Consider the following 26234-nt stretch of genomic DNA (forward strand, 5'->3'; position numbering starts at 1 on the left):
TTTCACACACCTATTTTTGGTTTAGTAATGGTCTCTGGTTAAGTCAGTGGTTACTGTGTAATGTGTATAAAAAGGAAAAAATTGGGGAGCAGATGTAGCTCAGTGGTTGAGTGTCTGCTTCCTAGGTATGAGGTTCTGAGTTCAATCTCCAGTACTGCCTGAAAAAAAAAAAAAGGGAAGAAATGGTCAACTTTCTTTTCCTAAACATCATTTGGTTCCCCTTTTTCTCTATCAATACTGTTTTTTTTCCAGTATTAGACAAGGTTAGTAAAAGTGGATAATATATTAAAAATATATTCACTCTTCATTCTTTTGATTATGTACAATAAAGGTTGCTAAAAATTGATGACCATTTAGCTAAATGAATATGAAACCAAAAAACCACTCTCTTCTGCCCCTCAAAGCAAAAGGGGAAGACACGCCTCAGGGTTCCAAACCCTGGAGATGTTTACTGGCAAGGAAAACTAAAAAGGAAGTAGCCTATTCTAAAGGATAAGAGCAGCCCCTATTTATTTCTAAATTAGAAACAAAGTAGAACGACTATCAGTGGCTAGAATATTAACTATCCCAGAGATACCCAAAACTGCAAAACTGTCTCTCTTTTGCCTTCTCCCTTTCCTCCTCTTTTGCTTATTGGTATTCTCTCCCCTTTGCATCAATGCCATCAAACTGCCCTGAATCCTCTCTTGTACCTCTTTGCCATGCAGCCTAATAAGTGACTCAAGCACCCAAATCAGTTCCTTCAGAAAGGAAGCAACTAGTTTAGAAGTGCAGTCTGTGATACCTATGCAGAACTATCTGGGGTGCTTATGAAAAGATGCAGATTCTCAGACCTTCCTCAGTTCTCCTAAATCTGAAGCATTTTGAAGAATAACAACTGTTTTTATAGATCTTGAGCCAAACCTAGTCAAACATTGGTTTTTGAATGTGTCAAAATTAGAGCATTTGATCTGGATTTTACATTAGTGTTTCTCAATGAAAAGATCAGCAGATATCCCTGTTTTCCATGAAAGATAGATGATACAAGCAAACACGACTGGCCTTGGAGTTTCAAAGTTGAATAGAATCAGAGAGATGGGCTAGATCTTTGTGAACACAGTTTATTGTGGATGCTGTAGAACTGTTGTATGGTTCTCACCAGGTATCCATGTCTAAAAAGTGTCCTCTGAAGTATTTTTTTTAAAAAGACAATTTTATTCATACACCATACAATCTATTCACTGCTGAAATATTTTAATGTAGTGATGATAGGAGTTTATTTTGATAATGAATACTTGGTTTTCTGGTTCCTGGAAATTATGCGTCTATTGTTTTAGCAGAATATATACAGGTTCCATTTTCCTGCGTGAGCTAAACGTTTGAGTTCCCATAAAATGAAGCCTTTGGTTTTTTGGGAACTTTTAAATTAAAGGGTCAAGTTTTAGGATACTACAAAAGAAATATCCTAAAACAGAAATACATTTTTTCTTGATCCCCACCACTAATACTTTGAGTCAGTTACTTTAAAAAGTCTTATGGGTAATCATATATACAGAGATAACCTTATAAAATGAAATGGAATGATTCTGAGTCTTGAAAACCATATATTCTGAGATGGAATTCAGTCACAGAATATGGTTAAAAAGTGATAAGATTCTCCAGTAATTAGATCAAACTGACATCGTCTACCTGCAGATAGATAAGCTGTTGTGTGTATATGTGTGCATTAACTTTGAACATCAAGAATAGCTGTATATTTATAGGCGTGTGTATATATATCTTCATATTGTATAATCCTCTTAACTGTATACAGCCATTTTATTCTATAATGTTCTCACACATTTTAAAATATTATTTGGAATGATTAAATATATAGAAAGTATTTATTAATGTTCTGCAAAAGCATTTGGCTTAATAAATTGCACTCTTCATCATTTTTGGAGAATGTAAGGTGATTTGCAATCAAATATTGAAAAAATAGCATAATATTACAACTATTCTAATTTCTGAGCCAGTATTTAATATTCACAATTGTTTATTCATTTATCATTATTAAGAAGCCATAAGGTGCTATTGAAAGAAAATTAAATATTATTTACAATAAATTTTTCATGATTTTATATATATCAATCTGTATCTGAAACTTTATATATTCCAGAAACGTACATTGTAGGGTAGTTTGTTTATAAGAATGACTTGAATTACTGCCAATCCTAGTTCTTTTCAACTTTTAATTTTCTAGATGCACAGTAAATGCCTAAGTTAACTTGACCGAAAGTGCGTTATAAATTTCTGATGTGCATCCTGAATCAAAACTTTATGTTAAAATTAGCCTTGTTTCTACAATAGTTCATCATTATCTAATTCTTTAAAAATTGGCACTTCTTGTATGGCAATGGTAACTTTAATCAAACTATGAATACCTCATTCCCTAACCTTCCTGGATTATAGAAAGTTTATTGGTACTTGGCTATTTGGATGTTACAGTCTCCAAAAGGAACATCATAATTATAATTATAGGATGGAGCTGTGAATAAGTTTGTAATTTTCCAAGTCCAAATGATTTTGTAACCATGTTTGTAAACCATGGTAAACCAGTTTGTTTACCATGTTGCTGTATTCTAGCTACTCAGAAATACTTATTTTCTCTCTAATTTACCAATGACTATCTTACGAACAGTGAGTTTTCATAAGTAGGTCAGACTTTTTGTTCAAATTGTAATTTGCAGTATCAAGTATACTTTTTGGCATCTTCACACTGTTTAGACCAAGAATGAATGTATGGTATTCCAAACAAGAGCTTCTTCAGGTAAGTGAAAAGTAATACTGATTCAAAATAAAAATGACATAATTTATCTTTAGCTTGGGGCTTCAACTTTCAACACCTTTAAAGGTTTTAAAGATAAGTTTCTCCTGTTAGATGATACTGGAGTTTCAGTTAAAATCTATGCTGTTTTAACTGTTTAGTAATAAATATGCTCATAACCAATTGAGTGCAACTTTGTTTCTCCTGCAGATCTCGATCCCAATTCTTTTTTTTTTTTAACTTTTCTACTATTTTAATAGCAAAATGTAGTATATGAGTGTTAGTTACCACAGTAAAACAGTGTTTACTTTCTCTCTTGGTTTTGTTCATCATCTCATGAATTACCTGGATGGATTGATCAATTTCTTCGACCTTTGTTGAGGGCCTGCCAGTGTCAGACGTTATGCTGGTGTGAAGATAACGTAAGGATGATTTAGTAGTCATTGCTCTGGAGGATCCAAAAATCTAATGGAGGAGTCAGATCAGTCCACTATGATTAGTGAATGCTATGAGAGTGGTGAGCACAGTTTTGAAATCACAGTGAGGACTCTCAGTCATTTAGCTGCCCCTCTTGACTCGTATTTTCTACATTCCAATCCATTCCATAGTTAGCTTATCTTCCTTAGTCACTGCTTCCTTCATGTCCTTTCTCTGATCAAAAACATGATTGTTCCTTAATCTGCCCCCTTCAGTTTGTCTTTTCTATCACATTTGTAATTTTAGGTTCCATGCCACCCTAAAGTGAACCTTCTTTTTAATCCAGTCTTCTCTACTGGCCCCAGAAACATGGCATATTCATTTTCAATATGGTCTTCTATGAATTTTTTCATTTGCCCTCCCATCCACTTATCCAAATTCTGACCACTTTTTAAGGTTCCTCTTAGTCCCTGCTGTTTCTTCAAAACATGTTAAACTTATTTAGCATCTGCTTTTCTCAATAAGCAGTCATTTTATATTAGAGCATTGTCTTATATTGTTTGTATTATTTTTATCTCCCCAAGTAGATTGTGATTTCTTCAGATCAGGTATTGTGTGATGTTTTTGTATCTTTTATTGAGCCAGCACATTGCAGAATGAAAAAACTAATTGTTGAATTTGTAGACATGAGATTATATTCCTTTGACTTACTGGTAAAAGATATCTTTGACTAAAAATTAGAAAAGCTTTTATTTTCCATGAAAAAGTAAAGTTGAAACACAGGAGGAAAAAGGAAATATATTTGCCAAATTATTTTGTATTTTTGGTCAGCTTGTTGAACATGACTCATGTGCCGAGGTGATGGGAAAACATTTGGCATAAAAGACGTGGATTGAGACTGGTTCTGTCACTGAAAGTGGGGCTTAGAAAGAACTCCCTAAACCGAGTCTCGGCTTCCTCATCTGTAAAATAAGGTTGATATTACCCAAGGTTGTGACGAAAATTAAATAAAATAGTAGATATGAAATGCTTTATAAATTTCAAGGTACTATATAAATTGTGTATTCTTTTGTTGTTGCTCTCATTTAGATGATAATTGTGTTTGTATATCACAAAAATAAGAATTTCCAAGTGGTAAGTTTTTTGTAGAATTGTTATTCTTAATGATCCATTGATAGTAACTTCTCTGAATTTTCTACATCAGACTGATTTTCTTGTCTCTCAGGTGAGACTTCTAACAAAGTGACGGGGGGCACCTAGAACAGATGGATGTCTAAGCCAGATCTGGGAATGTCAGAGAATTCTTTCTGAAGGAAGTGACATTGATACCTAAACTCAGAACTAAAGGATGATTAAAGTTAGCTAGAGGAAAATACTGAAATCTGCTGGCTGAATGTTGAGTCCTTGATGTCTCTGAAATTGATTCTTTAATCTAGTCTATCCTGTGCTTAGATCTGCTAAAAATGAATATATGTGGTAATCATTAGCTCATAATTTTAAATGTTTCATAGAAATGATCTACCAGCATCCCTTTATAGCAGTGGTTCTTAACAAGAGGTCCGTCAGCTTGACTTGGAATTCAAAAAAGCATTATTTTCTCAGGGACGTGTTGTGCCGGTGTGATATATTTATTAAATAATACACAGTATAGTATGGACTTCCGAGTTTTCACCTGACTGGCAAAGGGGTCCATGGAACAAAAAAAGGTTCAGAACCCCTGGTTTATAGTAACAACAGGATAGAATTTATTTGTTGAGTGTTAACATCTTTTTTCCTAATCTAGCATAGGTATATTTTACTTATTAAAACCAGAGTAAGATGTTTTTCTTTACATACTAGTCCATTTGGTTAGTTATGTTCTCTTCAATTGGTACTTACTATATAGCTATTGACTGCCTCCTTCATGTCCTTTTTGTAAACTATTAAGAGAACTGGAAAATTGGTTTTTGAAGTTTTTGGGTTTTTTGTTTTTGTTTTTGGTCTATAAAAACATTTACTTTGGCGTGGTTTCAGATGTCTAGAATTGGTACAGAAGGTACTGTGAGGACATCTCTTTTCTCCTTAGTTTAGAAGAGGGAGAAGTCTGGGAAGGTGTAAGGGTTGGGAATTCCAGGATAGAAAGAGCACCCAGAATCACACCTGGCATAGGCTCTCAATATAAATGCCTGCTGGACAAATGGATGTGCTATATTAGTTAGGCAGAACTGCATTGTTGCATATTAAGAGAAAGGAAGACAATGAAAGTAAATGACAAGCTGCTAGGGTCTGTAAGCTGTAGATTAGGAACAAAGCCTCTAAAAAGAAAAGAGCAGCCATCCATAAGACACAGGAGTCTAGTTACACAATCTCTCACCAACTATGCTTTGCTCACTGAGGCTTTGATGTACAATTTTGTAATTATGTATCAGAATTTGGTAGAAACCTCAATAAGCTTCATTCAACTTAGTTTCCATAAACAAAAGAATATTGCTGCCTATCACCTATAAACCATATGGAAGATCTGAGGGGTCATTCAGATGGAAAGATAGATCAAGCCCTGGGTAGGGGTTGGGGGTGGGGAAACACTACTGCCAGGCACTAAGATAATGAAAGAAAAGACTAGCAGGCACTGATGGCGTTTACCATTCAAAAACTTGTAGACAGACTCTGCTTTCAGCAGATCACCACATTATAGTGGACTTTATTTCTGCAGTCACTGAAGATAGTGATTGAGGCGAAGGTTTAATTATTACCAGGATTTAAAAAAAAATTTTTTTCCCAACTCCCTAATTTCTACAAATCATGTTTTTGCCTACTGTAGAACTTTTTCAGGATTGTAACGTTCAGGGTTGGCAAAAATTCCCTATATGTTACAGAGCTAAGCCCTCTAAAGAGGGATGTTCAAGGAGATAATGAGTATCTTAGGGAGCTCATTTTGGGCTGTGGAAGTAATGGGTAAGGTAAGAACTTTGAGGCTATGTAACTAGAGGTCTAAACATTACCAGATTTAATGCCCTTTTATAAATATTTGTACTATCCTGAAGTTTAAGTCATATTATAACCTACTTCTATACATAATAAAAATAATGTAATGCTTTCCCTGCTTGAAATATAAAGTACAAATAAATAGAAGATAACTTATAGTATTTTAAGTAAATGCTTGGACATGAGTATCCTAGGTAACTTAAGTAGTATGAATGCAAGAGATGCAAACTCTGCAAGAGATGAAGACTCATGTAGGTGATGTTGGTGGCACAAATACCATGAGTGCTGCTGTGTTGGTGATGTGACTTTCCAAAATGGGTACCTTTTGTCATACTCTCTTTAATTTACAAGGCAGGTACTATACTGAAAATATCAGTTTTCTGTAAAACTGTACCAAAAAAATGCTTTCTATTCATTTGTTAAACCATAGTCAGAAATTTCCCGACTCATAAACTTCTGAAATGCTCCTAGCGGTAGTAACACGCCCTTGCCTTTGAGAACCATTATTATAGAGAACTTCATAGAGTTGTGGAGTTGCTAAGACAGCACTGCTGGCCAATGAAGGTATTTTTAAAAACATTTTATTAGTAGTACTGGGTTTTGGTAGGGTTTTTTGAGCTATTTATTTTTCTCCACTTGTCCTTTGGGATCAGCTACACTTTTGTGAACTGGTTGGCCATTGATATGATGATATAGGTACAGTTAGTATGGAATAGGGTTTTGCTCCTGGTGAGGTAAAGATCTGTATATATTCAGAATAAAAATTACTGGCAAATATGTGAGAAATATAAAGTCTTTTATTTTTTTCTTAATTTTCTATCTGTAAAGATCTGTTTAAGCAAATCTCCTGCTTAAGCAAAAGTATTAATAGTGTATTGTGTTGTTTCTAACTCATAAAAAATAAAATATATGATAACAGCAACATAGATTGGGGAAATGGAAGTATACTCTTGCAAGGTTTTTGTAATACATGTAAAATGGAATAACACCACTTGGAAATTGGCTGTGATAAGTTAGAAGATGCATATTGGAAATTTTAAAGCAACCACTAAAAATCAAAAAACAAATCCATAGGGTACACATAATTAGACAATAAAGGAGATAAAATGGAATAATAAAAAGTACTCCAAGGAAGTCAGAAAAACAGGGGAAAAAAATGAATGAACAAAACTGTGGTTCCTGAAACAAGCTCAAATATATTCTCTGGATTGATTGCTTATAATCCTCACTCCCAGAGTTGATAGTGAGTAGGTGGCTTATATATTTTTTATATTCAAAAGCCTTGTGGCCTTTTTAGAAAAAATTCAACTTTCTTTGTAGTGGAGTCTATTGTCAGTACTCAGGATCTCTCCCCCTTTCTCTCACTAAGTGCTTGCTGCCCTGCTGTCCAGCCCCCACCTACACACTCTTTGGCCTTCCACGTGAAAAGGGGTTAATGTTTTGACTTTGTCACTAACTTCTGTACTTGCCAATTCAAGATGCTGTATAATGAAGATAAAGTGAAATTGATCTGATTTTTCTGTGACTTCTAAATATGCTTTACCCTTTTCTATTCCTCTGAATTCAGAGACATGAAAAATGCTGTAATTGGAAACAACAAGCAGAAAGCCAACCTCATTGTTTTAGGAGCTGTTCCAAGGTATGTTTGCTGTAACCACCTTTCTGCCATTCATTCTACCATACTATATTTTAACATATTTCTCACTCTTAACCTTAAGACCCTTTTTTTTTGGTCTCTAATATTTTTTTAAAAGCCTCTTAGTTTTTTAAAGTAACGCTTCAAGGCCTATGAAGTATCGCTAAAAAAAATTAAAGTACCAAAGATTAGAATGTGAAGTGAATGTATTCATACATTTTGAAAATTCAAGAATATCATTGATCCTGCAATAAAAGGATGTGTTGGGTAGACAAGCAATGTACCCCAGCCTGGTACTTCTCTAAATTCTCAGAGCCATGGCAGTTTTTGTGTGGCTGGATAATAATAATTTCCTAGGATTCTTCAACACTTTTTTTGAGTTAAAAAAACCTTGCTTGGCTTTTAATCAGTAGATCCTGATTAAAAGTAGATCCTTCTGGGTTGTTTTTGGTTTTTGTGGGGTTTTTTTTCTTTTACTTTTTAATTTTTAGAATTTGCTGATTTTTTTGGTTAACATAGAAAGTTGATTTCTTCTTCTATTGACCTCATAAGCTTCCTTTTGGCAAGTAGTCAGTTATGTAATTACTTCTTTGCCTTTGCTACTGAGAACTAAGCTTTGTGTGCAGTTGCTGTAAGTTTTTCATTGAGAATTTTTCACATTTTTGTTTTTTTCTCTACTCTTTTTCTCAGTTTCTGTCTTTTGATACAGATAATGGTTTTGATATTTTTTAACAGAACCTCAGATATTTACTTTAATAACCATAACACTCTCAGCAGCCTTTCTTAGGGGATGGTTGGTGTTTAGTATATATAAATAGTACTTTAGGGAGCATGAGGGTTCCACCTCAGAACATAAGGGAGATGGGTTTAAGTGCCAGAGGGCTAGGCTTTGGGGAGTAGTTGCTTGGCACGCCACGCTGGAGTGGAAATAGGATCTCCTGGTGGAAGATCTCAAATGGAAGAGTTGGGGAGAGAGTAGAGCTTCCCTTTCTTGAAGAATTACCCAGGGCTCTGAATATCCCTCTAGGCTAGACTTCTGCCATCCCTGAATTACTGCTCTGGATATTCATGATCTATTATTTCTAGTCTGAATTTAAGATCCAGTAGCACTTCACATTGGGAATCTTTATATTCTACAGAGACCCACCAGGAAGTGGCAGATACCATGGACTATTGCTCTTTCTACAGAGACCACTTGTGGACAGCTGTCAGATTTACCACTTTGATGAACTCTTGAGATTATATGGTAGTTCTTTTGTTCAAAATGAAGAAAATTTCTTCTAAGATTTTTTTTCATATGTTCTTTTATTGAATTAGCAGCTAATATAAACAGATGGCCATTTCCTAGAGGGATTCGAATAAGAACCATATATTAACTAGTATTTGATATATATTGATAGGCTTTTTCTGTCATATTACTTTTAGCAGTATACTTTTGTGTACATTTTTCATTCTCTTCAGTTGATTGAATTCCTTCTTTTTAGATTGTTGTACTTGCTTCAGCAAGAGACCTCGAGCACAGAACTGAAAACTGAATGTGCAGTAGTTTTGGGAAGTCTTGCTATGGGTACTGAAAACAATGTCAAGTCTCTCCTGGACTGCCATATTATCCCTGCCTTACTGCAAGGTATGTAGGGAAACCATATTGCACAAGAGAGATTAGAGTCAGCTTATAGTGCTGTGGGTTTTTTTAAATTCTTTTTTTATTTCTTATTTTTAAAGAAGCTTTAGATTACATAAATGTTAGATAAAAAATATAGGAGGGGAAGCTGATATAGCTCAGTGATTGAGTGTCACCATCATACGTATGAGGTCCTGGGTTCAATCCCCAGCCTCAGTATCTCAAAAAAAAACAAAACAAAAAACTATATCTATCTTTGTATATATAGGGGATTCCCATATACCTCTCTTCTCCCCCTCCCACAGTAACATCTTTCATTAGAGTGGTATATTTGTTACAATTGATGAACACATATTGAAACATTGCTACTAACCATTATCTATAGTTTACATTATAGTTTACACTTTGCACCACACGATTTTATAGGTTTTGACAAAATGTATAATGGGCTGTATCCATCATTGCCGTATCATGCAGGACAATTCCAGTGTCCCAAAATGCTGACAGCTTGCAGTGTTTTAAAGGGTGGTTGAAAGGATGAGGTACAAGTCTATTTTCTATTAATAGGACTACTATCCCCAGACCTGAAGTTCATTGAGGCTTGTCTCCGGTGCCTGCGCACTATCTTCACCAGTCCTGTCACTCCAGAGGAGCTACTGTATACAGTGAGTTTTAGTGTTTTTGAATCATCAGTTACATTTCAGTAACTTCATACTGAAGGATCTCAAAGTCACCATAACTGTGTTACTTTATAGACAGGTCTCAAATAATATTTGAGTTCTTGTTTATTTGCAAATATCAAATGCTCTAGGATATGTAAAGAAGTGGAAGATAAAGTCTCAGACCTTGTGGGATTTACAAAGTGCTAAAAAAAAAAAAAAAGACCCATTTTTATCTATGAATGTATTAGCCATGTATTTAATGCTAAATATGTGCTGGGGAGTTAAACTCACTCTGAATCAAAGTTCAGCAGAGTAGGTTTTATAGAGAAGCTAGAATCTGACCTGGTTCTTGAATAATGGAAGTGGAGAAGAAGGAGGCCATTCTAGGAGGGACTGGTCTGAGAAAATATGAAGAACTGTGGGCAGAATACCTAGTCTAATGGGGAGAGGGCATCAGTATTATTTTCAACTGGAGAGGTGGACCAGAACCAGCTTGGAAGAGGCTTCTTGCCAGGCTAGAATCAGAGTATACCTGCGAGAGCATCCAAAGATCTTCAGACATGCAGTGGTTTTTAAAAACCTCAGGGTTATGTGGGGGTCCTTTTATCTGCTGATTATGGGTGACTTTCTTAATGAAAATTACCCAGGCCTATGTTTTTCATATACTTTTATCCTCAGTTAACAGTGAGAAGAGTACTTTGCATTGCCATACTATACACATGTATGAATTTATATATGTATGTATGTATGTGTATGAATAATGAAACAAGTTTTACAAATCCATAAATAAGATAAATTCTGGTTTTTATTTTGTTCTTTTTCATTTTAAAAACATGCTGGGGGAGCGGGTGTAGTTCAGTGGTTTGAGTGTCTGCTTCCCATGTATGAGGTACCAGGTTCAATCCCCAGTACCTCCTAAAAAAACAAACAAGCAAACAAAAACATGCTGGGAAGCAGTTGGGAAGCAGTTGTGGCTCAATCAGCTGGGCTCCCTTCTACCATATAGGAGGCCCTGGGTTCACATCCCGGGGCCTCCTTGTGAAGGCAGGCTCACCCACACGCCGCAGAGTGCTGCCAGGTCTGTAAGCACAGCGGAGAGCGGGAGAGCCTACTTAGCAAGGTGACGCAACAAAAAGGGGAGATAAGTAAAAAAACACAGAAGAGCGTGCAGCGAATGAGCATAGAGAGCAGACAACAAACAAGCCACGGGGGGGGGGGGGGGGAGGAATAAATAAAAACAAAATACAGACACACAGAAGAACACACAGCAAATGGACACAGAGAGCAGACAGAGGGTTACATTAACAAACAAGGGGATCAACAATCTTTTCTTTTCCTACTTAGCTTGGGTATTCTCTTTCTTTCTCAAGAAAACCCCAAATCTTGTTCATCTCAGTAGTGGTGTTCATGTGAGTTCCCTTTTTTATCCTTTATCCTCTTTTGTGAAGTTCCTCGAAGTGCAGTCTGTAGTCCAGCAGGATCGGCCTCATTTGGGAGCTAGTTAGAACTCAGAATCTTAACTTCTGCCCCAGCCTGCTGAATCAGAATCTGTATATTAAGATCCATTGGGCATTTGCATGCACGTTCATATTTGATAAGCACAGCTCTAGAACTTGTGAGAGCATGGTTGTCATATTGACTAGGAGGCTTGAGTGAAGTATCCTATTCCACCTGTAGTTCAAACCAAATTCCGCTATCAGCTCTTACTTCCTTTTATTTTCTAAATTTAAAAAATTCCTGAGAGCCCTGCAGCAGAATGGGTTGACTTTTCTCTTTTCCTCTGCTACCATGTATGTTGCTAAGGGTCATCAATAGGCAGAATGAACTAGGAGAAGTTGCTAATCATATAAATTGTCTTGCATAGATTGGAAATAGCTAATTAGAGTCATTATCAGAGATTGTTCACTTGTTAGTGATACTTACAACATCTCAGAGATTGAAATTGTCAAGTTTTGGGAGCAGATGTGGCTCAAGCATTTGAGTGCCTGCTTCCTACAGGGGAGGTTCTGAGTTTGGTTCCTAGTGCTTCCTAAAAACAAGAAAATAAACAAGCAAACAAACAAACAAAAAAACCAACTCAGGGAAGCTGAGTGGCTCAGTGGTTGAGCACCGGCTTCCTGTATACAAGATCCTGGGTTCAATTCCCAGGCCTGATACCTCAAAAAAAAAAAAAAAAAAATCGCAAGGTTTTATTTTCATATAATAATTCTTTCTTAGAAATGATTTATTATTGTAAAAATTATTCTTTACCTTATATTTCAGTTTCAGAATAGATTTCTGTCAAATGTCCTATTGAGGTGACTTTATTTTCTTATAGGAGAGAAATTGAGAATTTCCTCTTCTTGTTTCTGTTGTCAAGGTTGAATATTGAAGACGCTTTCCTTGTTCTTTGCCTAGACCGTTTTGAAAAGATGTGGTGCTTTTGTTGTCTTCCTTATAGAGATTTGGTTTACTGTCATTAAGATAAGATAACTATCATTAAGTTCCAAGATATACTAAATATGTACCTGCTCATGGAAATATTTTGTCACGTGCGCTATTACTGCCTAAGTTCCTTATTGCTGTACTCTCTTTTTTTTCAACTCCAGGATGCCACAGTGATACCACACCTTATGGCTCTGCTTAGCAGGTCCCGCTATACCCAAGAGTACATCTGTCAGATCTTTTCACACTGCTGTAAAGTAAGAACTGGAGTAAATGTTCTCTATAATGTAAAATCGTATATGCCTTCAGGAGATATGCCTTCGTTGTGTACTCTCACAAAGATAATCACGAATGGTGGCATACCTGACATATTCTGCATTTTTCACTTAAAAATCTTGAAGCCTATTCCATATAATGTCTTTTATAGAGGCTGTACTATTATATACCTGCCAGCAGTATGTGATAATAACTATTTCCCTACCTCCTTAGTTTCCACGTTGTTGAAAATTGTTTTAAGTGATCTTATACAAAGAGAAATGAGAGATAAGTTTCTCCGTTAGTAAAAGGACCAAAACCTAAATTAAAGAGTGCTGTGAAGTGCTGCTTATTTTGCTTCATAGCTTATGTATTGAGTGTGGATTTTTGATAACCAGGGGGGATTATGAGATCCCTTTTTTTTTGTTGGGGAGAATCCTGAGTACCAGAAATATCTAGTGACATGCAAACAAATATAAGAGAAATGGTGACAGCTTCCGTTTTGAGAAGAGTATTGAATTGAAATGATTTTTGTTGTTGTTGCTAAATGTAAAGAAGAGTAATTGGTGTTCAGGTATATAAAGGTACATAAAGCTTTCATTATTTAGCAATATGCCATTTTATGTATACTTTTTAAAATGCAGCTCCATTTGCCAGTGTTATAAATGTTGTTATCTCAGTGGATTGGTTATTTTGGTTAATTGAATATTTGTGATTACTGAGGAGCATCATATACACAATAGATGGACCACTACTTACATTACAGTTTAATAAAATATCCTTCCCATTAAAATTTTATTGAACGGGACAGGTGTATCTCAGTGGTTGAGTGTTTGCTTTGTGTGTTCAAGGTCTTGGGTTCAAACCCCCGTATCCCCTAAAAAAAAAGGGAAAAATTATATTGATTAATTTATTTTTTTCCATTTAATTGAAGGATATTATAGTACCTTATGATCCTTCTTATAAATATTCATTACTTACACAAATTGCATCCAAAGCATAGAAGTAGACTGAATCCATACTGAGTCCATTATATATCATAGAAATTCTCTGCATTTAATAAAGTATATGAAATCAGTTTGTATACTTATATCCTTTTCATATAAAAAATAGAACACACAGTTCCATTTACCTTCAGATACTTTAGATTACAAATCATTAGGATAATAATAATATCAATGTTACTTCTTAGAGATAATAAATAATAAAGAAATTCCTCAATCAAAATCCTGCATGAGTTTGGGTAGGAGAAGGTAATGTGCAAATAGATTAAAAAAATGAAGAAAATTCTTGACTTTCATCCAGCTTATATTTAAGTACCTGTTATGTGCCATTATTGTTTTAGGCCTTGGGTAAAACAGACAAATGTCTAGTCTTATAGAGCTTACATTCTAGTGGGGAGAGACAGATAAACATAATTTATGTAGTATGCACAAAACTGAAAAATGCTGTATAGAGAAAACAAAGCAGCAGAGAAGGGGCATTGGGAGATCAGGGAGTGGTGTGACAGCGGTGTGGTGATGCTCCACCAAGAAGATGGCATTTACGCAGGGCCTAGGAGACGATGAGGAGTGAGCCGTGCAGCTCTGTGGGAAAGGGGCATCCCAGCAGGAAGAATAGCAAGTGCAAAGCAGCAGAGAAGGGGCACTGGGAGATCAGGGAGTGGTGTGACAACGGTGTGGTGATGCTCCACCAAGAAGATGGCATTTATGCAGGGCCTAGGAGACGACGAGGAGTGAGCCGTGCAGCTCTGTGGAAAAGGGGCATCCCAGCAGGAAGAATAACAAGTGCAAAGGCCCTGAGACTATGCCTGGATTATTCAGTAAATACCAAAAAATGCTGGAAGGAAATGAGCAAGGGAGAGAGAAGGAGATGACATCAAAAAAGGATCAAAGATGAGACCAACATTTTTGCCTTGAGCAACTAGGAAGACTGAATTGTGCTTGAGAAGGGTTTATATAGTGAAATGAGACATTCAAATAAAGATGGTAAATCCGTCTACCACATGGGAGGTCCACGGTTCAAACCCCGGGCCTCCCTGACCCGTGTGCAGCTGGCCCACGTGCCGTGCTGATGTGCTCAAGGAGTGCCGTGCCACGCAGGGGTGTCCCCCACTTAGGGGAGCCCCACGTGCAAGGAGTGCGCCCTGTAGGGAGAGCCGCCCGGTGCGACGGAAGGTGCAGCCTGTCCAGGAATGGTGCCACACACATGGAGAGCTGACACAAGATGACACAACAAAAAAAAATACAGATTCCTGTGCCACTGACAACAACAGAAGCGAACAAAGAGCACGCAGCAAAATGGACACAGAGAACAGACAACTGGGGGGGGGGTGGGGAGAGAAAAAAAAGTATGCAGTTAGACAAATGAGTCTGGAGTTCAGGGATGATATCTGGGCTGAAGATAAATATTTGAGAGCAGTCAGTTTATAAATAGTACTTCTCAAGATTTTAAATTTATGAATTATCCACTTTGCATTTTTAACTCTGGGTCATTTATCCTGCTTCCTTGTTTGTGCTTTAGTGTTCTTCTGCCCCAGTCCTCTGGTTTTGGTTGAGAAATTAATTCTGAAAACATAATTAGAAAGACAGACTTTTAAAAGCATGCTACTTGCACAAAAGGCAGTTAGTTGCCTTTAGATATTTTCTTATTTAGGTGGGCTACACCTTTTCTATGGGGAGTAATAACCAAGAAAACACTGTTAAGTGGTTAAGTAAAACCATTCTCTGAAAAGCATGAAATTGACTTGGCATATTAAATAGAATTTCATTCTCGGGTGTTTATTATTAAAGATTAATACTATCCAAATCACTCTTTGGGACAAGCTCTATAATTTGCAGGGCCCAGTAAAAAAATTAAAACATAGGGCCCCTTATTAAAAAATTAAAGAGAGCATATGTGGCTCAAGCAGATGGGTGCCCACCTCCCACATGGGAGGGCCAGGTTCAGTTTCCGGTACCTCCTAAAGAAGACAAGCAGACACAACAAGCAGACAATGAGAAGAAACAAACTAACAAGACTAGGGAGCCATCTGGCAGGAGGGGGAGATGGTAAGAATTTTAAGCTGATAGCAGCAGAGCTAGGTGCGGAACCCTGTGCAGCTCCACAGGTTGCCAGCTCTGCACTTAACCGCAGTGAAACAGGAAAGATCAAAGTAATGTCACTTATTTTGGGGGTGAATTATCTTTTTCACTCTTAAGTGTTTTCTCACTGAAGAAAGTCCTTTTAAAAAGTTCTTCACTTAAAATTACTTCAGAGGGGAGTGGGGCTCAGTGGTTGAGTGCCAGCTTCCCATGTACAAAGTTTTGGATCTAATCTCCAGTGCCTCCTGAAAAAAAAAAACAAAACACAACTTTAGAGTTTAGGAAGTAAGCCACTTAAAACCACAAATTGGATTTATAGAAATTGACTCGTGTAAATTGTGAAAATGTTACATCTGATCTTTTGGGATTATGCCCCACAGCATTTCAAATTTGGTATTCACACTTAAAGTTTGAATACTGTGTTGATTCAGAGACCCCCAATTTCTATCCTTAAGCTCTGAGTTTGTATACACAGGGCTTAAACTCATCTGTAGAATGGATGAGCAAATTAACCTTCAATGCAGCATTTACTCAGAAATAGAATATTTTTCAAAAAAATACAGATTAGCAGAAAAGATAAAAACTTTCCATAATCCTACTACCCAGAATACACAATTGTTAATATTCTGGTGTATGTCTTTCCATATTTTAATTTTTATATATGTATCCTTTTTTTAAAAATGTACCTTTTTTTACAAACAAAAAAGATCACACTGTATATAATATTTTATACTTTTTTCTGTTCAATGTGATGCAAATATTTCTGCAGTAAATATATTTTTACAGTCTTATTTTTAATCACTGTAATATTCCACAATTTATTCAAGCAAACCCCCATTGTTCATTTTAGGTATTTTTAATTTCTATTATAAACTGTGTTTTACGGAACACTGTTGAAACTGCATCTTAGTGCAGATCTTTAGGTTATTTATGAGGATAAATTGCCATACTACAATTGCTTGATACATTTATTGTTACATATCCTTCCAGAAGGGTGTAACTGTGGTTTTGTAGTACCTGAAAATATTGACGTTCTCGGGGGCCTGAGTTTTACATGTGCTCCCTGTTCTCTCATATCATCCATGTACCTGCAATTACAATTATAGAAACCTCTTACTGGGTGCTTATGTGCTGGGCGCTGCTCCAAATGCTTTTACTTGAATTGTTTCATTTGAAATAGCAGAGGCCCTGACTTATTTATTGTCAAGTTAATGATGGAGACTGTGATGGGGAGCCAGGGAGAAGGATCTCGCAAGAATCTGACTTATCTTTTACTAGTAACAAGTAGGTAACTGTAGAATATGTTCTAAAGATAAGCCTCAGTCACACTCAGCTACCCATCAGCATACTAAGATTTTTTTGCCTGCCTTATAAATTTTGACATTCCAATTTAAATCTTGCCAGAACTTGACAGAATGACTAAATAGGCAGTGTTGTCCCATTGTTCTTCTAACCCTGTCTGCAGCCAGTCCATTTCCCTGCCTGGAGGTGATGTAATATAATAAATTTTTTAAAAAATTTCTCCACAAGATTTTATATATATATAAACAAATATAATAAGGATGTTCTTTTTTTCCAGCCCAAATGGTAGAATACTACATACATTGCTCTAAACCTTTTCTTTTCCTTTGCAGTGTATCTTAGAGATCATTTGTATCAGAATATGAAGAGTTTTCTCATTTACCTTATTCTACTGTATGAATGCTCCATACTTAACTGGATAGCCATGCGCATGTTTTTTCCCCAAGGTCTGCTGCTTTTTTTTATGAATGTCCTTACTGATGGAGTTGATGCTTAAAAAAAAAAGGTCAAGCCGGTACACTTCTCTCTATATATAATGGTTTCATTGCTTTTAAGACCTCTAACTTTTTTTTCTTTTTCTTTATTTTCTTTTAAATGTTACATTTAAAAAATATGAGGTCCCCATATACCCCCCACTCCCCCACACCCCACTCCTCCCACATCAACAGCCTCTTCCTTCATTGTGGCACATTCACTGCACCTGATGAATACACTTTGGAGCACTGCTGCACCACATGGACAGTGGTCCACATTGTAGTCTGTACTCTCCCCAGTCCACCCAATGGGCCATGGCAGGACACACAGCGCCCAGCATCTCTCCCTCTAGCATCACCCAGGACAACTCCAAATCCTGAAAACGCCCCCATCTCACACCTCTTCTTCCCTCTCTCTACCACCAGCAGCTACCGTGACCACTTCCTCCACATCGATACTACAATTTCTTCCCTTACAAATCACAATAAGACCTCTAACTTTTTTTATTTTTAAGATTTTATTTATTTCTCTCCCCTTCTCCCCCCACCCTGGTTGTCTGTTCTCTGTGTCTATTTTGCTGCGTCTTCTTTGTCTGCTTCTGTTGTTGTCAGCGGCACGGGAAACTGTTTCTTTTTGTTGTGTCATCTTGTTGTGTCAGCTCTCTGTGTGGGCTGTGCCATTCTTAGGCAGGCTGTGCTTTCTTTCACACTGGGCAGCTCTCCTTACGGGGTGCACTCCTTGTGCGTGGGGCTCCCCTACAGGGGGACACCCCTGTGTGGCAGGGCACTCCTTGCGCGCATCAGCACTGCGCGTGGGCCAGCTCCACATGGGTCAGGAGGTCCGGGGTTTGAACCGCGGACCTCCAGTGTGGTAGACGGACGCCCTAACCACTGGGCCAAGTCCACCACTCCCTCTAACTTTTTATCACTCAAATCATTTGCTCCAAAGATTGCAACAGATGTTTATTACAAAAGAAGCTCTCCCTCCTCCCCAGGGTCATATATAAGCATTTTGTAAAAGTAATTTAAGGATATAATTAGTAACAACTAAGTGGAGAGGAGGAGCTATCATTTGACCCTTATCAAATCTTTTTAGTCTTTCTCCAAATCAACCCATGGAAGTGGGCTCAGTGAGCCGGTTTCCTCAGGGTAGGAAGCACTTCTGCCCTCATTGTTTTTTTTTTCTCCAAACTTTATTTCAAATTCAAAAAATGAAATAAAAGAAAAAGGCAGTTGAGCAGGTTATGGAAGCATTGCTCCTAAAAAGTCTGTCTAGGCATTTTTATCTCATCTAATACCAACAGCTAACTCAGTTGTTCCTCTGGTATTCAGAAATATACACAGATGAACACAGATTAATTAAATGACGTAGTCATGGTTTCCTTATTAATGAAGAAAAATGAAGAGAAAAAATACTTGATCATGTTCATACCTCACAAAACCAAACTCCATATTCTACTTTTTTACCTTTAGCATTAACATAAGTACGATCTTAGTTTATTGCTACATAAACATTACAATGTTGTTGATAACTATAGTCTATAAATTACATTAGTTATATTTTTCCCATGTATGACCACATTCTTCACCCTTTGTGGTAGAACATGCCTGTATTTGTATTATTAACAGCAATCCTCATGGTCTCAAACTCCAAATTGATAGTGCTCAGAAGTTTGTGTAACTGCTTAAGACGTGGCAATGATTTAGAAGGTAGAATTCCAATTAATATTATTACTAGCTGTCTTAATTTGCCACAGGGCTGCCGATGCAAGGTATCAGAAGTGGTTTGACTTTTATAAAGGGGATTTACAATTCTGAGGTCATGGAATGTCCAAATCAAGGCACCGTCAGAAGTGCCTTCTCATCAGAGTCACTGCTGGTAATCCTGGTGTTATGCCAAATGGCGAAACAAGATGGCAGGTGCTCTGTGCCAGTGTCCCTGCCTTCCCTTCAAGGCACACTGTCTCCTGGAGTTAAGCTGTGGGTAATCAGGCATATGGCAGGGTTTGTCCCTCAGCCTGGAGCTGCTCCGTGGGCCCAGTCCCTCATGGGCCTCCTTCCCTGCCTCTGTGCTCTGCTGGTTCCAGATTCTAGGGCCTCTCGCAGCTGTAGGCAAACAGAGAGTGTTATCTCCTTTCTCTTTTCTCTCACATGGCAGGAACAAAAAGGCAGCTTCCTTTTTCTTTATGTGTCTCTTTGTGTGCTTTGGCTTATACAGAGCTCCAGTTAGAGGCCAGAGACCCAACCTAAATTATGCTTCACAGACGTAGTCCAATCAAAAGGACCCCACACCCATAGGAATGGATTCGTTCAAGGACACCTAAATCCTAAAAGCTCTTTGGGTGACTTTGAGGGAATGGATTATTCATAGTTCTCATAATTTAACATAATAATTTGACACAATATTATGCCTCCAGGGTCCAATTTGACACAATATTATGCCTCAGGGTCCTTTTGCTGTTACTGTGGTTATGATTAGCACTTACTTGAGCACTCAAAAATAGATGCTGGGGAGCAGATGTAGCTCAAGTGGTTGGGTGCCTGCTTCCCATGTATGAGGTCCTGGGTTTGATCCCTAGGACCTCCTGAAAACAAAATAAATGAAATATCCAGCTCTCATTGGGGAGCAGATGTAGTTCAGTGGTTGGATACCTACTTCCAACGCACAAAGTCCTGGGATCAATCCTTGGTACCTCCTTAAAAAAAAAAAAAAAGCTGAAAGATTTTTAATGAGGACTAGAGTTCTGGAGTATGTGTCCTGTACCTACCTGCCAGGGCTGGTCATGAGACATTGTTTCATTGTTGGGAAATCCTAGACCCTGTTGATTTAAGCTCATTTTTTAACAAATGAATTGCAACAAAATTGTCGTGTTCTCAAAGCCTTTCTCTGCCTGTATCAAAAAATTAAGGGAGGGAAGCGGACTTGGCCCAATGGATAGGGTGTCCATCTACCATGGGAGGTCCAAGGTTCAAACCCCGGGCCTCCTTGACCCATGTGCAGCTGGCCCATGTGCAGTGCTGATGTGCGCAAGGAGTGCCCTGCCACACAGGGGTGTCCCCCGCATAGGGGAGCCCCCCCGCACAAGGAGTGCACCCATAAGGAGAGCCGCCCAGCGCGAAAGAAAGTGCAGCCTGCCCAGGAAATGGTGCCGCACACATAGAGAGCTGACACAACAAGATGACGCAACAAAAAGAAACACAGGTTCCCGTGCCGCTGATAAGGGTGGAAGAACACACAGCGAATGGACACAGAGTGCAGACAACTGGGGTGGGAGGGGGTAGGCGAGAGAAGTTTTTAAAAATTAAGAGATTGTTTGACACCTCTAATCCTGTGAGTTGACCTGGACGCTGTCAAAGCAATATCAGAAAAGGAACCTCAAACATTTTTTGGCAAGAGTTTTAAATTCTAGGTGTCATAAATAGAATTGAAAATGATGTGCTAATCAGTGAGAATTTGGGAGATGACTTGGATATTTACATTATAATCTAGATACTGTTTCTGGAATCAGGCTATTTAATTTCCAATTATTTGAGGAACTCTTCTAAAACAGCATAGTTCTGTGATCTTCTCGTTTGGTATGGAAGTGTTCACTTCTCTGTTGTCCCTCTTGTCCTGTAGTTGTGTTGAAAATGATAAGAATGTGCGTGATCCTGTCCTGAAGTCCTTTTGCATCATCAGAAGATAGCCAATTTTTTTTTCTATCAGAAGTTAGAAAATAGGTAGAAATTAAGAGAAATTGTTGAAGTTTGTGTGTGTGTGTGTGTGTTTAAAGGAACTTTTAAATTGTATATAAAATGTTTTGGGGGTTGTTACATTTAAAATAGAATATAGCTCTTGTGTTATTCTGAAACATGAACGTTAGTCTCCTCCCTTCAGAAGATGAATATTTTTGTTCCAGGAAAGAATGAGCACATGCAAGATAGTTTCGTAGGCTAACTAGTGGATTGGAGAGACTTGTTCTGACCAGTCTCTGTTTTCCTCTGGTGACCCTAGGCAGGTAGCCTACCCTTCAGTGCTATATTTCTCTTCTGAAAAATGATAAGCATGAAAGAACACCCTTGTCCTGGCTTGAACGGACTTTTCCTTAATTGTATAGATGAGGCAGAACATAAAATAAGAATTGTCACAAATTCAGAACCTCACATTAGGCTTTACCTTCCACCATTTTTGAAGATCTTCAGTAAACTGATTAGTATAAAACAGAATTGATGAAAAATAAAATACCTTAATTTTCCTCTGTCTTTTTACTTTCCTAATCTAAGAAGTAGTAATTTTAAGAGGAGAAAATAGGTGTGTAGAAATAGAAACCAGAACATGTTCACTTCTCAGTTATGAAGGGTTGTGTTTCTTGCTATAACATTACTCAAACTTTCCTGATGTGCTGAGTTAGGTTAAGCTCTGATCCATTACTCTTTCAGTTGGTTTTAGAGTTACCCTGACTATCTCTTCAGTCTTAAGTTGTATGTATGCCACTGTCTTCCTGGGGCATAGGGCAAGAAGAATCCATGCCTGTAAAATGCAGAATTCATAGTGACTGTTGCTTTGGTGGTGTGCTAAGAATTGTAGAGGACCTTTGCCAAGAGAGCATCTGTGCCCCTTTTCTTATTTTGGGGGGAGGTAAGGATACAGCAGCAGCTCTAGAGTTGGCATGAGATAAGATATGGCAGCCCCTTGCAGGACTGAGAACAGTGTCTACCCTGCATTTTTGGGATGGATTTATGTGAGAAAAGAGTAGCTGAGAATTCTACATTGGACTGAATGTAGTTTTATTGGAATGGATTGTTACTTTTCTTAATGTAATGTTGTATTCTTTTTCTTTTTCTTTCAGGGGCCAGATCATCAAACCATTTTATTTAACCATGGTGCAGTTCAGAATATTGCCCACTTACTAACCTCAGTGTCCTACAAAGTAAGATGTTAAAAAAAATTATGGTTTATTTAGATTTTTTTTTTAATTTGGGAAGTTGTGGTTTACAGAACAAGCATGCATAAAATATAGGATCCCATATATTTCTGCACCACCAACTGCTTACATTGGTGTGGAACATTTCTTAAAATTAATGATAGCATGGTTTTATAATTATACTATTAACTGAAGTCCATGATTTAACTTAATGTGTTCTGCTTGTGTGTAAATATGTGGATTTTTTAAAAAAATTATTTTGTTACCATATATACAATGTAATATTTCCCCTTTTAAGCACGTTCAGATATGTAGTTCAGTGCTCTTAATTGCATTCACAGTATTGTACTACCATCACCACCATCCGTTACCTATTAAACATTTCCATCATTCCATGCAGGAACCCTGTACATACTCTCTTAACTTACCATTCCTTATCCCCAACCCATCCTCCAGTAGCCTTTATTCTAAATTCTGACTTTGTGCCCTTTTGTGTCTCGCTTATTTCACTCAACATGGTAACTTCAAGGTTCGTCCATGTTGTTGCATGTGTCAGGACTTCATTCATTTTAAGGCTGAAGAATAATATCCCATTTTTGTATATATATACCACATTTTATCTATCTATTCATCAGTTGATGGACACTTGGGTTGCTTCTACCTTTTGGGAATTCTGAATAATGCAACCGTGAACATTGGTTTGCAAATATTTGTTTGAGTCCCTTCTTTTAGTTCTTTTGGGTATATACTGAGTGGTGGGATTGCCAGGTTATATGGTAGTTCTATACTTAGCTTTCTGAAGAACCACCAAACTGTCTTTCACAGTGACTGCACTGTTTTACATTGCCACCAGAAATGGTATCCTCTTCAACATTTGATATTTTATGGTTTGTTTTTCTTTAAAATAGCAGCCATTCTAATGAGCATGAAATGGAATCTCATTGTAGTTTTGTTGTGAAACATTTGTTAAAATCTATGAAATAGCATCATCAAAATATCGCTACTAACTATAGCCCATATCTTACATTTGGTGTGTTTTTCCCCAGTGCACCCAACTTTAATATCCTGTATTAGTGTTATGCATTTGTTATAGTTCATGAGAGAACATTCTCATATTTGTCCTATTAACCACAGTCCATCTTCCATTTAAAGTGTATACTCAGTGGCTCTTTTCATCACAGAGTTGTATTGTCAATACCTCAATTTTAGAACATTTTCATTACTCCAAAAGGAAATATCCCATACTCCTTTATACCCCCTTCCAGTTGTCTCTTAGAATTGACATAATAGTTTCTTTACCGTTGCTGCCAAAATATAACATTATTACTGTTAACTATTGTCCACAAGTTACATTAATTGTAATTTTCCTGTGTTTCACCATGTTCTTAAAACTTTGTAGATGAACCTTCTTGTATTTATGCTATTAACCACAATCTTCATCCATCACTGAAATCACTGTTAAGCACACCTAGATTATTCTCTAGTTTCCTTTTTTTAAAAGAGGTTTTATTTATTTATTATTTATTATTTATTTATCTATCTCTCTCCCCTTCCCCTCTGCCCATCTGTTCTCTATGTCTATTTGCTGCGTCTCTTCTTTGTCTGCTTCTGTTGTCAGTTGCACAGGAATCTGTGTTTCTTTTGGTTGCGTCAGCTTGTTGTGTCAGCTCTCTGTGTGTGCCGCACCATTCCTGGGCAGGCTTCACTTTCTTTCATTCTGGGTGGCTCTCCTTATGGGGCACACTCCTTGCACGTGGGGCTCCCCTACGTGAGGGACACCCCTGTGTGGCACGGCACTCCTTGCGCGCATCAGTGCCATGCGTGGGCCAGCTCCACATGGGTCAAGGAGGCCCGGGGTTTGAACCGCGGGCCTCCCATGTGGTAGGCGGACGCCCTAACCACTGGGCCAAATCCACTTCCCAAGTTTCCTTTCAATTGACATTTACATCCAAAGTCTAGCCCTTTCAGCCACAATCTCATTTATAAATCTGCAGTGTTAGTTATATTCACTATGTGTTACCATCAACACTATTCATTTCCACACTTTTACAGTAAAACTTATTAAAAATTCTATGTACATTGTGCATCAGCTCCCATTCTCAACCCATATTCTACCTCCTAGTGACTTACAGTCTAGAGTTTACCTCTATGAGTTTATTCATTGTATTTATTTCATATTTGTGAGACCATACAATATTTGTCATTTTGTGTCAGGCTTATTTCACTCAACATAATATTCTTTAGGTTAATCCACGTTGTCATATGCATCCCAACTTCATTTCTTCTTCCAGCTGAGTAGTATTCCATTGAAAGTATATACCACATTTTGTTTATCCATTCATTGATTGATGGGACACATGGACTGTTGTCCGTATTTTAGCAATTGTGAATAATGCTGCTATGAGTATCAGTGTTTGCATCATTGCATTCAGTTCTTCAGAATATATTCCTAGTAACAGGACTGCTTCGATTATATGGCATTTCTACATTCAGTTTCTTGGGGTACTGGCAAATTGTCCTACAAAGAGGTTGTACCATTCTACATTCCCATCAACAGTGAAGGAGTGTTTCTATTTTGCCACATCCTTTCCAATGCTTATAGTTTCTCTCTCTTTGATGATGGTCTGGGCCAAGTCCGCCACCTGTATTTCCTCTTTGAGGAAATGTCTCTTCAAGTCTTTTGCCCATTTTTAAATTGGGTTGCGTTTTTTTACCGTTGAGTTGTATGATCTCTTTATATAACATGGATATTAAACCAGTCAGATATGTGGTTTCCAAATATTTTTTTTCCCCATTGAGTAAGCTACCTTTTTACTTTCTTTACAATGTTGTTTTTTTGTTTGTTTTTTGAGGTACCGGGGCCAGCCATTGAACCCCGGACCTCATGTGCAGGAGGCAGGTGCTCAATTACTGAACCACATTAGGTCCCCTGAGTTGGTTTTTATGTTTGTTTGCTTGTTGTTTGTTTTTTGTTTGTTTGTTTTTAGGAGGCACCAGGAACCAAACCTGGGACTTCCCATGTGGGAAAGAGGCACTCAACCACTTAAGCCATATCCGCCCCCCTCTTGACAAGACTTTTGAAGGCCATAAGTTTAATTTTGAGGCGGTGCTGTTTATTTTTTCTTTCGTTGCTCGTGCTTTGAGTGTAAGGTTTATGAAATTACTGCCTACCACAAGATTTTGAAGGTGTTTCCCTACATTTTCTTCTGGAAGGTTTTTGGTTGTAGCATTTATATTTAGGTCCTTGGTCCAATTTGAGTTAATTTTTGAAAAGTGTGAGAGAGTGGTCCTCCTCCTTTCTTGTGGATATGGATATCCAGTTCTCCCAGCACCATTTATTGAATAAACCGTTCAGTTCCATTGGTCTTATATGTCTGTCCTTGTACCAGTATCATGCTGTTTTGATTACTATGTCTTTGCTTATAAGTTTAAGATCAGAAAGTGTGAGTCCTCCAGCTTCGTTCTTCTTTTTCAAGATAGCTTTAACTCTTTGGGTCTCCTTACCCTTCCATTAAAAAATGTTTTTTTGATGCCTCCTTCATCAGTCTGCTCATTTTTTGCTCATTGTGTCTGCTCGTCTTTCTTAGGAGATACTGGGAACTGAACCCAGCATCTCCCATGTGGAAGATGGATGCCCAACCACTTGAGCCACATCCACTCCCTGCTCATTGTATCTGCTGGTTGCGTCAGCTTATCTTCTTTAATAGG

The 26234-nt window shown here is 37.6% G+C and overlaps 1 protein-coding gene across 7 annotated transcripts in view; it reads left to right on the top strand.

Annotated features, from left to right (window-relative positions):
- ARMC8 (armadillo repeat containing 8) overlaps positions 1-26234 on the top strand; it is a 116959-nt gene that overhangs the window by 26366 nt on the left and 64359 nt on the right. For all 7 annotated transcript variants that reach the window (XM_058295021.2, XM_071214516.1, XM_058295020.2 and 4 more), the window contains 5 exons: positions 7734-7805; positions 9287-9429; positions 9991-10088; positions 12674-12766; positions 22452-22532. In XM_058295021.2, coding sequence (XP_058151004.1) covers positions 7734-7805; positions 9287-9429; positions 9991-10088; positions 12674-12766; positions 22452-22532 — 487 coding nt within the window. The remainder of the gene's footprint in view (positions 1-7733; positions 7806-9286; positions 9430-9990; positions 10089-12673; positions 12767-22451; positions 22533-26234) is intronic.

The sequence above is a fragment of the Dasypus novemcinctus genome, chromosome 4, assembly GCF_030445035.2.
Source record: "Dasypus novemcinctus isolate mDasNov1 chromosome 4, mDasNov1.1.hap2, whole genome shotgun sequence".
Taxonomy (NCBI): domain Eukaryota; kingdom Metazoa; phylum Chordata; class Mammalia; order Cingulata; family Dasypodidae; genus Dasypus; species Dasypus novemcinctus.